The sequence below is a fragment of the Homarus americanus genome, unplaced genomic scaffold (genome assembly GCF_018991925.1).
Source record: "Homarus americanus isolate GMGI-L3 unplaced genomic scaffold, GMGI_Hamer_2.0 scaffold9741, whole genome shotgun sequence".
NCBI classification, from domain to species: Eukaryota; Metazoa; Arthropoda; class Malacostraca; order Decapoda; family Nephropidae; genus Homarus; species Homarus americanus.
Window position 1 is genome coordinate 58,591 of NW_024747359.1, and position 14,827 is coordinate 73,417.

General features: G+C 36.5%; 1 protein-coding gene across 4 annotated transcripts; it reads right to left on the bottom strand.

Moving 5' to 3' along the window:
* Positions 1 to 554: 554 nt before the first annotated feature.
* Positions 555 to 13,227, bottom strand: LOC121879578 (coiled-coil domain-containing protein 124-like). 4 transcript variants are annotated; one of them, XR_006091370.1, is made up of 6 exons: positions 13,170 to 13,227; positions 10,948 to 11,126; positions 10,285 to 10,416; positions 8,644 to 8,798; positions 7,201 to 7,457; positions 555 to 3,074 (listed from the first exon to the last, which is right to left on the bottom strand). XR_006091370.1 is itself a non-coding variant. In XM_042386249.1 (5 exons), exons 2-5 carry the CDS (start codon positions 11,104 to 11,106, stop codon positions 7,262 to 7,264), a joined length of 642 nt encoding a protein of 213 aa, XP_042242183.1. In that variant the 5' UTR covers positions 11,107 to 11,126; positions 13,170 to 13,227; the 3' UTR covers positions 555 to 7,261. The 4 variants fall into 4 exon arrangements, 3 of the variants coding, with proteins under 3 accessions (XP_042242183.1, XP_042242184.1, XP_042242185.1); XM_042386249.1 differs by having other exon boundaries at positions 555 to 7,457; XM_042386250.1 differs by having other exon boundaries at positions 555 to 7,457; positions 10,948 to 11,123; positions 13,170 to 13,209.
* Between the last annotated feature and the right edge of the window lie 1,600 nt (positions 13,228 to 14,827).

Sequence of the window (14,827 nt, forward strand, 5' to 3'; positions counted from 1 at the left end):
AGTATGTGATATCATCTCATCTCACCTCACAACGACAAACACTCCCATTACATTTAGACTGCAGGCATGAGTGAACAATTTACAGCTAGCAAAAAAGTGGCAACAATTTTATTCACAGTGTCTGTTCTAATTTTTTTTCGATACATGAATACATGCCATAATGATCCTGAATAAATTCTTTACAGGACTGGGTGTAATGTTCCTAAAATTTTTAAATCACTTTAACAATTAACACTAATGAAAGTTGGTAAAATTTCCTAAAACACTGAGTATCATGTTTTTTTAGTATGTTTGCTTGTTGCCATACTCAGGGTAAAGTGAAGCATGTCAAATCTTCAGCAAGCACTTGAGCTGCAGACCACTACTGTATGAATGCCTGACAACTTGGAAATATTTGTTGATTTGTATTTTAAAAATAGTAAAGGTTATTTTACAAAACGTAAAAAGCAGTCCACGAAGAAAATAATTTTTAAATTGTGTTCTACTGTAATTATCTAAAAAATTTTAGAACATTTTATTAGGATAACTCACTAAAAGTGTTTAAGACTATAATATTGCTTACAAAAATCATTTAATTTCACAACTTATACATGGAATATGGATTAAAAGTATATTCACATTACATAAATGGAAGATTGATCCTAGAATTCCATTATATAAATAAGCCTACAGTCAGGAGGCTCGAGTAACACGCAAAGCCTGGTTAGTTTTTGACTAAGTTGTGCTAAATACGATTGGAAGACACAATCTAACAATACGTACTTGGCATCACTTACAATAAAAATTATGAAATGCCTTTTAAAGTGACCTTTACAGTGTAAGTCCTTGAACTTTAGTCAAACTAATGTCGGTTCTTTGCCTAGTACTGTGCAGTAATTATAAGAAAACACAGGGACACCAGAGAAGCTCTAAATTTCAATCTGAACATGTTCTAATAATACAAAAACAAATAGAAACCTCCAAGAAACTAACTAAAAATCCTAAGCTACGTAAAGGCTACCTAAGAATAAAGTTTGTAAAACTGAGGACATGGATTTGAAATAATTTTTTCTGGATATAAGGCACAGGAATAAACTGATTAAACTTAGTGGAAAAATGAACATGGAGGGAAAACATTATTCTACTTGGTTAAATAAGGGATGGATCCTAAACATGCATCAGATTACTCAAGTACTGCATCAACAAGTCTTCAGGCAGAAGATACCTTGAGGTTCCTAGGATCCCTAACTTGCATGACTGGGACTACAATATATTCCAAATACAGTACCTGGAATAGTCAATCTACTAACTCACCAATGCCCCTAATGAAGGGATACTGTAGCTGGATAAATCACTTGTCAGTTAGGTCAAGACCCGAGAGTCCTCACCAACAGCACTAATACACATTTTCCCCATGACTGTGGTTAAAAACTGGGTAATGGTTCCAACACTCCTCAGTTCCAGCTCACCTCAACACCCGAAGGGAAGAGAGAGGGATCTGAGTTGTCTGATCCATCCTTCACTGTAAAATGGGATTTAAGGATCAATCCCTCAATTATAATATCCATTGGATAAGGCTACTCATATACTTCAAGCTACTGATACAAAGGGAAGAGAAAGGCATGAAGTTCCACATATTAGCATGACTCTCACCTGTTATTCTGTGAACTAGGTTAAAAGAAAATTCTTACAGGCTCCCCGGTACAGTAACACAGTCCAGCAGCCCAGTAGTCTTATCTACTCATTAGTACAGTATCTGGAGATGAACAGGTTTACCAATATCCAAGCTCCTCTTTGATGAAAGAATTTCATTGCTATACTCCAAAGGAAGACCAAAGAAGTCACTTTTTTCCTTGGGTTATGCACATGAGGTTGAGTGAGGTCAATGATTTCACTATAATACAGTATATAGTACTGGAGGCAACCCCTCAAAGGACATTTCGATCAATGGTTAAGAATTAAGGATTACTGGTCAAACTTTTCTCGACTCTATTTGTATCTATTACTGTGGAAAGGGAATGATGAGATCCCTCATCCAGTTTCTATGTCTGGAAATGAAACTCTTCAAGCCTATTATAAAACAAAAAAGATTCAGCGCCTAAAAATTGACCAGGAAAGTAAAAGACCTAAAGAAACAAACTTGTTACCTCTCCTAAGAGCATAAAGTTGCCTTTATAAAAGAATATTCATAACTCCTAAACAAAGGTTTCTCTCGAATTCTAGACCAGCTCAATGGACCGAGAAACCTCTAATTAACACGAGGGACATTTAAGAAAAAACAGCTAAAACAAGTTACTGAACACCTCTGTGGAAAAGATTAGCAGAAGAGGCCTCATTAATAAGATGGGCTAAAGTATTAACAGTTAGACCATGTATTTGGAAAGTCCAAATACATTACAGCCAAAAAATCCATTACCAATAAAGACAAAATTAATTCTGGATTCACCATCCAGATCTTGGAAGTGCTTCCCAGTGTTTATATTGTCTACTGGTGTATTTCTGAAGGTTTCCACCATAAACCATGTTCCACTGGTATTATACTTTACAGTACAAATATGCTTTAAAAATTGGGTCCTAGAATTCTGCAACACTGCAGACATTGACAAATTATTTTCCCCCACAAACCTGCAGGCAAAGTGGTACATTGAGAAAAAGGAAATTCCAGGGATGTGGGGTTTTCCAGGTTTGAGAGAATCGTCTCGTCATCCAGAAGCTTTCATCCTTGGAAGATCTCTGCACCAATTATTCCGGCTAACAGGGATATCACTTACGTAGTATCCCCTACTTTTGAATGAAGGTCTTCTCCAGATCCCGTCATTCAAATGTCAACTTTGCTGAACAGCACTTGCAAGATAGTGTAAAAAAGGAAGGGTAAATTGCAATTTTAACTTTCATTACAACACCTAAAACTGTGCGTTTCAATATAACACTGAACATGTTGCTCATGAATGGAAATGGCAAGGAGGTAAGAACTGATCCTAGATCCATGATGGCTGACCCATAACTAAGGAAGTACACAAATGCTAGTGATTTCAAGGCTTGGGAATCTCCTCCCTCTGCTTCTTGTTCTCCCATTTTAAGGATGTTGGTTGTGACTGTGAGAAAGGAAGAATACAGTATTTAGAGTGTTCCTTGAGTAAATCTAATCAAATGTTACCCAAGTCTACAACCTGCCAGGATTAGTGTGTATTAATCAAGTCATATGTTTAGAGGCTTCAGGCCATATATCTGTCACAATTATTGCACAGCAGTACAGTCTGAGATCATGAACATACAGTACTTTAAAATCATGTTACAAATTTTTCTTATCAAACCCCAAACACAACCTAGCATGAGAAATTAATTTAGCAAAATATGAAAACTTTATCAATCCTTTAAACTTTATTATAAGTTCACAAAACAAATAAATGAACATATTGATAAAGGAGGAAAACAATATATTTGAAACACTCACCAATATTCATCCAAATACAATATAATCAAGTATATGTATTAATCTATTCTTAGAACATTTGTTATATCTGCTTTGTGTTACTTTGTAGCCATTAACAAGAAAACACAGTAGGACACCTTTACTGTGTCTTCCTACAATAATGACTGGGCATGAACAGTAAACCCTGTAAGTTTCTCATGGTTATTCCTATCTATCATGCAAAACTTCAAATCCTCAGATTAATTGAAAAAAGGAAATGCACTGTACTTCAAAGCAATCAATTTCATCCTTGTAATTCCATTAAAAAAACATAGTACAGTTCAGTACAGTACAGTAAATACATAAAACAAATATTAGAGAAAATCAATTAAATGCAGCTCATTGTTACCAGAGGGAAGCAGTGGAGTAGTAAGGGAATTTATTATTATTCATTACAGTACTGTACTGTATTAGATAAACTCAACACCATAAAAGATAGCGTGTGTGTTATCTGCAACCCAAGTTTCCTCACTGTTTGTTGAAAATTGGGATCATGGAGAATTTGTTTGTAGTGAAATGTCTCAAAGTAAAATATTTTGTAATTGATGAATCTTGAGAGTTAATGAACACTGCACCCTTTTCTTTTTGGAGAGATAAGCAAAAGTACAAGTACTGTATAAGCAATATTATAATTAGGGATGTATGAAGTTAATGTGAATAGTATTACAAGGATGGGGTAACCTTTTGTAATAAATGTTATGGGAAGTCTCAATATTGTACCATGTTAGTACAGGGGGGTAGTACATTTATTTTGAGGTGCAGTGAACCCTCAAAGATCCGGATTAAAAGCCGGGACCACCTGTCCGGATTTTCCAGTGAATAATAAATTATATAAGAAACACCAAAAAATACAGTACTGTATACTAATGTAGTGATAAACCAATTACTGTATATAAACCATGCATTTACCTATGATAACATAATAAGAAACATTGTATCATTTCTAGAGTGAATGAAATAATATTCTCACAAACAACAATTGTCAACTCTGTTTAAGTTTCCCACCTCCTTGGGCACTTGTGTCCAAGCAACTGACGGGTCAAGCAGCGCCCACGGGCCTAAAATGTTCTTTGCTCTGGTTTGGGAATGCTCTTAGGTAAACGTCTAGGAGGCTTCTTAGCCCAGACCCCCCCAAATTTTTTGTCCGGATCTTCTAAAATCCGGATTTCCCAGGTCCGGATCTTCGAGGGTTTACTGTACATGATACTGATATACCACCACTTTAAAATATAAACAGTAAAATGCTGTACCGGTATGTGATAAAGCCAGTGGTTTATGTTATAATACAGCATATTCTTCTAAATTCATCATCATATTTAGGCCTTACGTTTTTATGGGCCATGTTAAGGGTCACAAAGGTGGTTTTTGGTCAAAAGGACGTATCATATTAAAATTAAGTCTGCAGAACTGCAGGGGTTCACTGTATTTATACAGCATTCTCTAAGAGACAGACACTTCTCCACCAGTTTCTGAGTCTTATGTTGATCATTACATTATTGTGGCTTACATTTAAATAGTGATCACCTTTAAAAATGAATCCTAACAATAATCATCACTGAGCTCACCCTCTAGAACTTACATTTTTAACCATGGACTGGTGATTAAGGATTCCTTCCTACACCCAATATTAAAAAAAAATGGAAAGCAAGGAACATGAAACATCCCTTGATGATCACTGCCATCCTTACAGCTATCTACTACTGATGATGGCTGCCATTTAAAGGTTAACTGAGTGAAAATTCAGCAAAAACACTACTTATTCTCTATAGTCGGGGTAAGACTTACTGATGATACACTGCAGAATATGAAAGCAAATGTCCATGTTCTGAGATGCTTCCCAGGTAGACAGGATGACCACTAACACATCAATTATCATTAGCAACTTTGCCAATGAATGGATATGGTAAAAGGTGTAAAAAAAACTATCATCCCTGGGTGAAACCTCAAAGGAACAGACACAATATAGTACTATGATCAAGATTCTACAGATTTACAAAAAGGTCTGCAATGACTTGATTATAATCCTGTAATCCTCTAATCTTGTAAATGTCCCTGAACTGTTAAGTTTGATGGCTGAGGTACACTCATTCCAAAAAGTATCTTTACGGAGGGGTCCAATGAATTTCAAAATGACCACCAGACTCCAGTTGTCTCGGTAGTTGTCAAAATTCTTCGTCTGTTATGTTATATTGTCTCACACGAAATCGTAAAGATACTTTTTGGAGCGTACATTTATGTTCCTCCACAATCAAAAAGCAACATAATCTATAATCTTCATCTCTTAAGTAATATCCAACAAAAACAATAGCTGCAGACAATACTCTCCTAAGGATACTAGTATCAAGGCAATAAATCAAATAATTTGACACTAAAAGCATCATCAAGCAAACAGTAATACTGTACTGAGCAAATTAAAAAAGAAAAGTTAATACACAAATACATAAAGAGTGGAGCCTCAATAATCTGGCATGGTTGGGGCCAAACAGGTGTAACATCTCAGAATTGTCCAGTTTTCAGAGTAGAAAAGTGTATATGGGTCCAGAAACCAAGACTAATGCAGCCTAAATTGATCAATATTGTTTTATGTACAGTCCCCCCCCCCCACCAAAAATAAAGTACTGTTACAGTACTGATGATGAAGAAAGTGGATGGATTAAATTATGTAGCAATAATGGTTAGGCTTGTAGCTGTAACTGATCGAAATCATTAGAATATAATAACTGCACTTCCTCATTGGTGTGGGGAAAACGAGGGATGGAGGTAGAGAGGTGGAAAAAGATGGAAAGTAATAAAAGAGGGGGGGGGGGATGGTAAAGTTGTGTCCCTTTGTATTGGTATAAAAACAATTCCTGCAATATCATTTGGGCCTCTCCTTTATCAGCTTCCCATGAATCCTGTAGACATTCAGAACAACCTGTTGAGTTATGAGGCTCTCTGGCTCGATAAAGCAATTAAAGTGATCAGCAAGCATATCCTTCACCCATATCTTCTCCTTGGACAAATAATAATCACTGTCACAACAAACCAGAACATTCTAGTTTACAACAGTATCTTCATCATTTCACCCATAACTGGGCATTGGTCTCTTATTAGAAACCATTATGAAAAAGGAAAAATTATGAATTTATTAATGTAATTGCTAGACACGACACAACACTACACAGCCAACAACTGGAAAACAAGAGTTTGGTGGGCTGGGTACATAGGCAACCTCAGTGACAGACAACACCAGGAACTACTACCAGGTGTTCAAAATTTCAGATTTTTCTGGATACTAAAACTTATGTCAATATTTTGAAAATGTGCTGATTTTTTTATATTTCAGAATAAAAATTGTTGGACCATCAAGATTCCACCGAAAAATACATAAATGGACCAACCAAAGAAATAGGGTGGTATGGCAGACTAACATCATGAATGACAACATCTAATAAATACAACAATGCATTCACATTTTGTAAGAAGACTGTTCAAGCCTTGGGACTCAACACGACTGGGAATATGTTTTTTAGTCTTAGTATTAGGTGACAGTTATATCGATTTGTAAACTTTTGCTAGGTCTTGGGCAATAGAAAATGCAGGCACAGTACAAGGATCCAGTCTTGAACATAAAAGTTTCAAAAATATTTTGGAAAAGTCTTGTAAAGGAAGACTTTTTTTTGAGCATATACCATCCATGTAATCAAGAGAGCTGGGTAAGTGTTTTATTCACCTAATGTATTTGTTTGCATATTCTTTACTTCACTCACCTGAAAAGTAATCTTCAACCAATCTATAACCCAAGGTAATGTCGTCATTAATTTGACTGAGTTATTGATTGAGTTGTCTTTTATTAATAGGATTGTCAGGACTTTTCTGCCATTCCTTCCGTAACTGTTGTTTCTGCTGAGACAACCGAGAGTTAGGATTCTCTTTCTTAATCTGTGGAAGTCTCACTGCTTCAAAGGCCTTAAATGCAGCAACCATTCTCTTTTCTGGATGACGGTCAGAAGAGTCATCTTGTACACTGAAATAAGAAAGAATGCAGCATAAGTGAACCAAGTTCTTTTTTTTTTGCCATACAGTATTCATTGCAGTACATGTATACAGTAATCTGATTATTTCCACTCCCTTGAATGAGGTAGAATACTAAAAGTATCATCAACTTTCACTAAATAAATGTTCAGAGAATGAAAAAGACAGCGAATAAATTTTTTTCCCCAGGCCCTTTCCCACTATAGTGCACTACCTGGTGGCCAAAGCCATGAGCAAACTAGACTCTCCCTTCAACCATTCATTGTTTCTACTGTAACTTCCTTTTACTCATACACCAATCAACACTATGCTTTCCTATCACTCATAAATCCCCAGAGCTTCCTGAATTGTCACTCCCTTTACTCCTAATCTTTCCATCACCTTTTTTCCCCACTAACATCCACCTATGAATTTTACACCATGTTTTACAGTAAATTTTCACCTGTTATTCTCTTAATGTTCATATACACCTTAAAAGACCCTGGCCAACTCTTCCCCTTCTGACACTTCTTTTGGTTTCCACATTCTTATTTACCCCAAATTATTCTTAAGTACTGTACTACTATACAGTATACGTCATTTTTGTAGCTTCAATATATGTTTCTCTCTCTTACATTTAAAGTCCATGCTTCACTAACATAAAATAATGCCAGCTCAACAATTCCCCATACAGACAGTTCTCTCACCATACAATTTTCAATGCACCTATTACCTTATTTCTTTCCAATATTTTGCAACTGACTCTCACTCATTATTCCACTTACTGATACATCATTTCCCACACCAGACACATTTCACCTCCGTCATTCAAACTAATATTTCCTTTATGTTCACTTTCACTATTAACTTTCTACAACAAAAATGCTCTTCTAAACTTATTCACTAAAAGTTGTAATTTTTCTTCTGAATAACCCAACAAAGCAATGTTATCTGCACACAGCAGTGATTTGCCTTAAATTTTTATCCCAATCACCATTTTCTACACTTGTTCAGGTTAGGTGCACTCAATATGGTTTAACCCCTTTACTATGGGGGATGCCACTTTTAATACAATATTTATTTGGCCAATGCCAGACAATTTTATTCAGCAGAGAAGAAAGCCCATACACAAGTGATTAGTAGACTATCTCCCCTACCCCTTTCACTATGTAATTGATGAACCCTGTCTCACTACATACCTCAAGGCAGCAATTGCAGCATCAACACCACTTGCAGACACAATTTCATCATCTGTTCTATTGAGGTTCTCTACAAGAGGTACATCCAAATGTGTTTGGGAATCTTCTGTTGCAACTTTTCGGGATTGTTGTTCCGTTTGTTTTTCTTTGATTTTCTGAAAATAAACAATAATACTAGTTAAAAAAAACTGCAAATCTGTCACAAATTTGAAAATTCTTTCTTTCAATCTTACAGTAATGGCAGATTCAGGAGAGGAAGTACGTGGATGACTGCACTGTGGGGGTTTCAGTGGACAACACCGCACCAGACTACTCATCGCTCCAAGGCACCCTGGACAGGCTACAGGCATGGACTACGGAGAACAAGGTCACCATCAACCACACCAAAACCGTAGTCATGCACATCAATACCGCCACCACTCCAGTGCAAGCCCCAGCAGTCACAGTGGGTGCCCATCCTCTCCAGCTGGTGCAGTCTGCCAAACTCCTGGGTGTAACTATAGACAACAAACTTGACTGGAAGGCCCATGTAAATAACACAGTCAAGGCAGCCTCGTACCGTCTCTACATGCTACGAAGACTTAGGTCACTTGGGACACCCACGCCAGAGCTGAGGACCATCTACAACGCCTTTATTCTCCCCAAACTAACGTATGCGTCACCAGCCTGGGCGTCTCCTCTCAACTCCACCCAACAACGTCAGCTAGAGAAGGTACAGAAAAGGGCCTGCAGAATCAGGCTCGGCACAGAATACTCCGGCTACACCAACGCTCTCTCCACCCTGGAAATGCCATCCCTCAGTGACCTCCACCACCAAGCACTGGAAAGGTTTGGCCGTGGACTACTGCACCACCCTCGCCATCGCCACCTCCTGCCACCTGCAGCCCCCCACCCAACTCGTGCAGTCCGCCACTACAACAAAATTCAGCCCATTAGAGCCCGCACCGATAGATATAAGAACAGCACCATCCCATCTATTGTTAAAATAATAAACAACTCCTGATTTATGTACTGTACAGCCCTGTAAATGTATTCAATGCATATTATATCATTATGTCTAAATTAAATGTAAGTCTGTATATTTTCAGCCACCGGCTGCAACTCTATTAATAAACCGTTTATTATTATTTATTATTATTATTAAATGAATGCTCAACCCTCTTGACTGCCCTTCAACCTAATGCACATCATGGATCAATGAAGAAATACTGTAGAGGAATGATCCTGAGATCCCATTGTACAACTAAGCCTGGAACTAGGCAGCTTGACCAATAACACTCATCAAACCATCAGGCAAGGACTCAGAAAACCTTGATATATGAAACAAGGATTAATCTAGATGACTAATAAATCTAACCTACTGCAAATATAGTCTTAGAGAAGGGGGCTTTTAGAGGCAAAGGACTATCTGCAACAGACAGTAGAGGAAGAAAGAGGGACAAACACTTCAAACCATAGGAGCAGCTGCACATCTCACTTGTCTTGTAAGTTGGCTATATCTATTGATCTCAATCCCTATTCATTCCTTGAAGATTTTCACAGTAACAAAACTTTATATTTTATAAACATCTCACGGCTTTGTCAGCTACCCTTGGTCAAATTAACTACTTACACATTAATTATTATTACTATTAACCTTACCTGTAACTGGAACTGTGTCACTTTTTGTGGGGTAGGTTGAGGAACATTAACTTCAACTTCTTCAATTTCTGCTAAAGCTCGATTTAGTGCTTTCCTTTCTAGTTCTGCTTGACGCTTCTTTTCACGGTCCTCCTGTGAATACAACACATTTTATTGATTACTATACTGTACGAATGGTATCTTCATATCAGTTTGAGAAAACAAATGACAGTGAATTAAAGAAGAGTGTACAGTAAGCTGTTCTTGATTCCAGCCACCCTGTGCCACTGTGGGAAACAGTTTATAAGGGAGAAAAAGATAGGAGTGATCATTGAAACCCAATTTATAACAAACCCAATGATGAATGACTAATGAAAAATAAGCTCCTAAAGCCAGGAGAGTTTGCCCCAAAAAGTACCATATTGAGGCAACCATGGTTAACCTACTCACCCTACACTAGCTATATTACCCTCAAAAGAGGAAGAAAAGGAGCCAACATAATGGCAGTTTAATGAGTTGTGAGCTACACAGCTTCTTACATACCTGTACCTTGATTGTCTTGATAACAAACCAGACTCACAAATACCATACACTTCATCTCAGACATCTTCTAAGGCGGGGGCATCCAATGTACAGCCCCCATGACCCCAGGGTGTAGTACAGTAATAAATATAGTAGTCTTACCTTTCTTGCAGTCTTCTTTTTGATATGTTTGTCATTATCTTCCCAAAGTGCATCTTCTTGAATCTGATCTTTCTTCTGTTTTTCCTGTATTGCAATATCTGCTTTTCGAGCCCTTGCAATAGCTGCTTTGCTGTTCTCTCCTTGAAATTTTTTGGGCATTTTCTTGTTAATGAATCCTTCTGAAATTGATTAAAGTGAAGATCAAATAGGAAAACACCCTCTATATACAGAGGTAACTCCCTGTAGTAATAGTGCTGTTCTCAGAAATTACTGATTTTTTTTTTTATTGTTGGTTGATTATAAGTAAATGTACAGTCTCGTTCAGGATTCTTCGAACACTGCTGGAGACAGCTGGCAACTCAAGCCTGTTTGTTTACTATAGTACGTAGTGAAAATTAAGAATGAATGTAAAAGGTTATCGGTGTTTGTTTACTTAGTTTCCTGTTGCATAATTAATGGTTGGACTTTGTTGTTTCGTATTACATTATACTATGTATATACTATAGTAAACAAACAGCTTTGAGTTGCCATCTATCTCCAGCAGTGTTCGAAGAATCTTGAATGCGACTGTACCTTAAAATAAGAAGGATATTGCTAGTTGTCACTTGCATATTCCTCCGTTTTGTTGATATTGTTGGGAAAATGGGTAGATTTTCACCCGAGTAGAAATTTTGGTACAGTAATTTATGAGAACTCAGCTAACACCAGAAGTTGTTTGATTTTGTCCATAAATATTCTTATCATTATAATAAGTATTCTAAAAGAGGCAACAAATGTTTATTTTAATTTCTGTATAAATATTTTCTTTTTTTAGATTTTCTTTATCTACAATCATAAATCACTTGTAGTGGGGAGGGCATGAAAGATGAGAGAAATTGTGGGATAAAACAAGGTGAAAATTGATTGGATGTCACAAAAATGATGTTTCTGCGTGCTTTGTATGTGAAGAAATTATTTACTGTAAATACTCCTCCGAAAAATCTGCCGAGACCATGTGTTTGTTTAAAACCAACCAGCTTGGTCCGAGCGTACTCTCATGTCCACAAAAAACGTAAAATTACACCATGACGCTTCAACAAAGTACAGTACTTTCTGTTTAATATGAAGGGGTCCTGCCTCCTGGCTAGGAAGTTAGGTAAGGTTGGGTAGGTTTCTTTGGTTGGTTAGGTCAGGTTCTATTATGTTCTAGTAAATGTCGCCTCTTTTAAAATAGGCAGTGGATATTTTGCAATGACCGGCGAAGGTCCTACTAACGCTATTTCACCATGAGAGCGCTCTGATTGGATAATTGTCCATTACCAGCTAACAACAAGATAACTATGTGAGACCATGACTCTCGCGGCATTTGGCAATTATTTCGCCATGTTGATCATTGTGTAGCTATAAACACACCTAACCAGGAGTTGTTCTATTTTGTTAGCTTTTCCACAGATGTTTTAATCATTATAAAAGAGGCGACGTTTACTAGAACATAATAGAACCTGACCTAAACAACCTAAGAAACCTACCTAACCTTACCTAAATTCCTAGCAGGGAGGCAGGACCCCGTCATATTAAACAGAAAGTATTTAGCCAATCAGAGCACAGTCACGGTAATAAAGCATTACTAGGAACTTGCCGGTCACGGCAAAATATCGACTACGTTTAAAATACTTACTATACTGATAAGAATATGTGGAAAAAATTGTACAAAATCAAAGAACTTCTGGTGGTAGTGGTGTTACCTTACATCATGGAAATTTCACATAAGAAAGGCACTGATTGTGAGCTCATTCAAGACCAGACTTATCCAATAGTGACACAGTTAGATACATCCTGGAGCTTGTAGTAAATGCCCAGTACTTGCCAACAGTACGTAACAGAGATGTGACCGACCGTCCAAGTCAATCAGTGGGAAAGAGGGTAAGTGTAAAGTGGTGCAATTTAGCCATGGCCCATGTTGGTCTTGATTCAACTGTTTGACTGTGCAACAATAATTCTTAATCATGTGCCCAAATGAGGTAACAGATGCAAATGCTTCAACTTGTAGCAGAGGACAAACCAAGGAAGAAACCTAGATGAAGATTTTAGTTCCTACTTCCATTTGAAGTTTCAGAGAAATGGTTAACTGCTTATTTCATATTAGAGAAAGATGCACACAATTACAATCAGGTAACAATATAATATACATGGACAAACTGTTATAAGAGAGGAGTAGTGATTGAAAAGCCAGAATGACAAACCTTTACAGCTGTACGGCCGAGGCGAGTTGACATTCTAACACACCGCATTCACTTAATTCTTGAAATATAGAAAATAAGGACAATAATAAAAGAGTAACTATGAATAATAAACTAAAATATATTAATTAATACTGAATTACTTTAAGATTTTGCAAGTATAATTATTTTATAATATATCTAAATTTGTTATCGGATTATTTAGAAAAGTGACTTTTACTCCCTTGTGTTCTCTGCTCCCTCGAACCCTATACCCTAAAATTAATAAATAAAACGCAAATATTATAACTTGATTTTGGACTTAGAATACAGTTATGGTTATATAAATAAAATGATATCCAAATCAAGTAAAATTTTACCTTCATACAACCATGAAATATTAGGAATTTTATCTTTATAATCAATAGTTTAGACAATTAAAAGAAATTTTTCTTCTATGACGTTCCCCTCGCAAATTACCTAAAAATTAACTTACCTAACCTTACCTCTTTGGACCCCCAATACACATTATATATATATAAATATTGCAGAAGAGTATCATAGAATTGTCTAACTGTTGATTGCCAAGATGAAATTCCTTAGAATCCATGGTTGTGTGAAAGTAAAACAATACCCCAAATTATAACGGGATGATTGAAAGATAAATATGACATTCTGACGTCCAGTGGCGCAATTCTCGACAGTTGTGACACACTGAGCTAGAGCAGAGACACAGGCTAGAGTTGCTACTTGCTAGCTAGATACAGTTGTGACACGCTGTGGGCCTGTATGTCTCTGTTCAGGCCTACAGTGTGTCACTACTATATCTAGCTAGCAGCTGTACTGACCCACAAATTTGATTTAATCATCCAATTCCAGTGGTGATGAAGCCTTGACTTACAGGAGCTCACCTTTGCTGCTATCACGATATTCTCTGTTCACGGTGAGGAATTTTGTTACTTTAAGCTAATTCAGTTGTAATTCTCACGTTTGTGAACTTTTTATATCCCAGATTGTATTGAAAAACTTTTTCTAAAAAGTTGGTAGAATGGCCACCCCATAATGATGAGTGGCCTTCCCACGAAGATATGGCCTTCTTGTCTTTGGGGAATTTTTGGTCTACCAATGTGTACTCCTTTAATGAAGAAAGATCAAGAACCCAAATTCTGAATTTCACTCATTTATTCTTGCTTAAATACGTCAGTGGTAAAGATCTGAAATGATTGATTGCTTGGTTGATTTATTGAAAATTCATCATATTATGTACACAATAGATATTACAATATGGGTAAAAACAGTTTACATATCATAAATTACGTATTATATAGAACTCCGAGAATAATACAAAAAGTTTATTTTTTTTCTGTCTTTTCTGTCTGACGAACCTCAAAATTGTTTAATAAAAACACATTATTCTGAGGTAGTTTTACGTTCCAATTTAAATATTTTTTCCTTGGGAAAAATAGAAGAAATGTTCGGTTAGGTTATGCTACAGTACGCTAGGCAATGTTAAATTGCTGAATATTAAAATTGGTTAAGTTAGGTTAGGTTAGGTTTAGGTAAATTTATACCTGTAGTACAGGACATAATTCGATGCTTTTTTTTTTTTTTTTTTGCTTATAGGTTCAGACAAAAAACAAGACAATTTTCATCTTCGAGACATTGGAGCATTTTACCCATAA

What these genes read in the sequence shown, in the direction of transcription:
- LOC121879578 (XM_042386249.1), bottom strand. Translation starts at nt 11,106, where the DNA reads ATGCCCAAAAAATTTCAAGGAGAGAACAGCAAAGCAGCTATTGCAAGG. An exon ending in TGACACAGTTCCAGTTACAG is followed by an intron (nt 8,799 to 10,284) that starts GTAAGGTTAATA and finishes GTTTATTTTCAG; the next exon opens with AAAATCAAAGAAAAACAAAC. An exon ending in GCTGCAATTGCTGCCTTGAG is followed by an intron (nt 7,458 to 8,643) that starts GTATGTAGTGAG and finishes TTCTTATTTCAG; the next exon opens with TGTACAAGATGACTCTTCTG.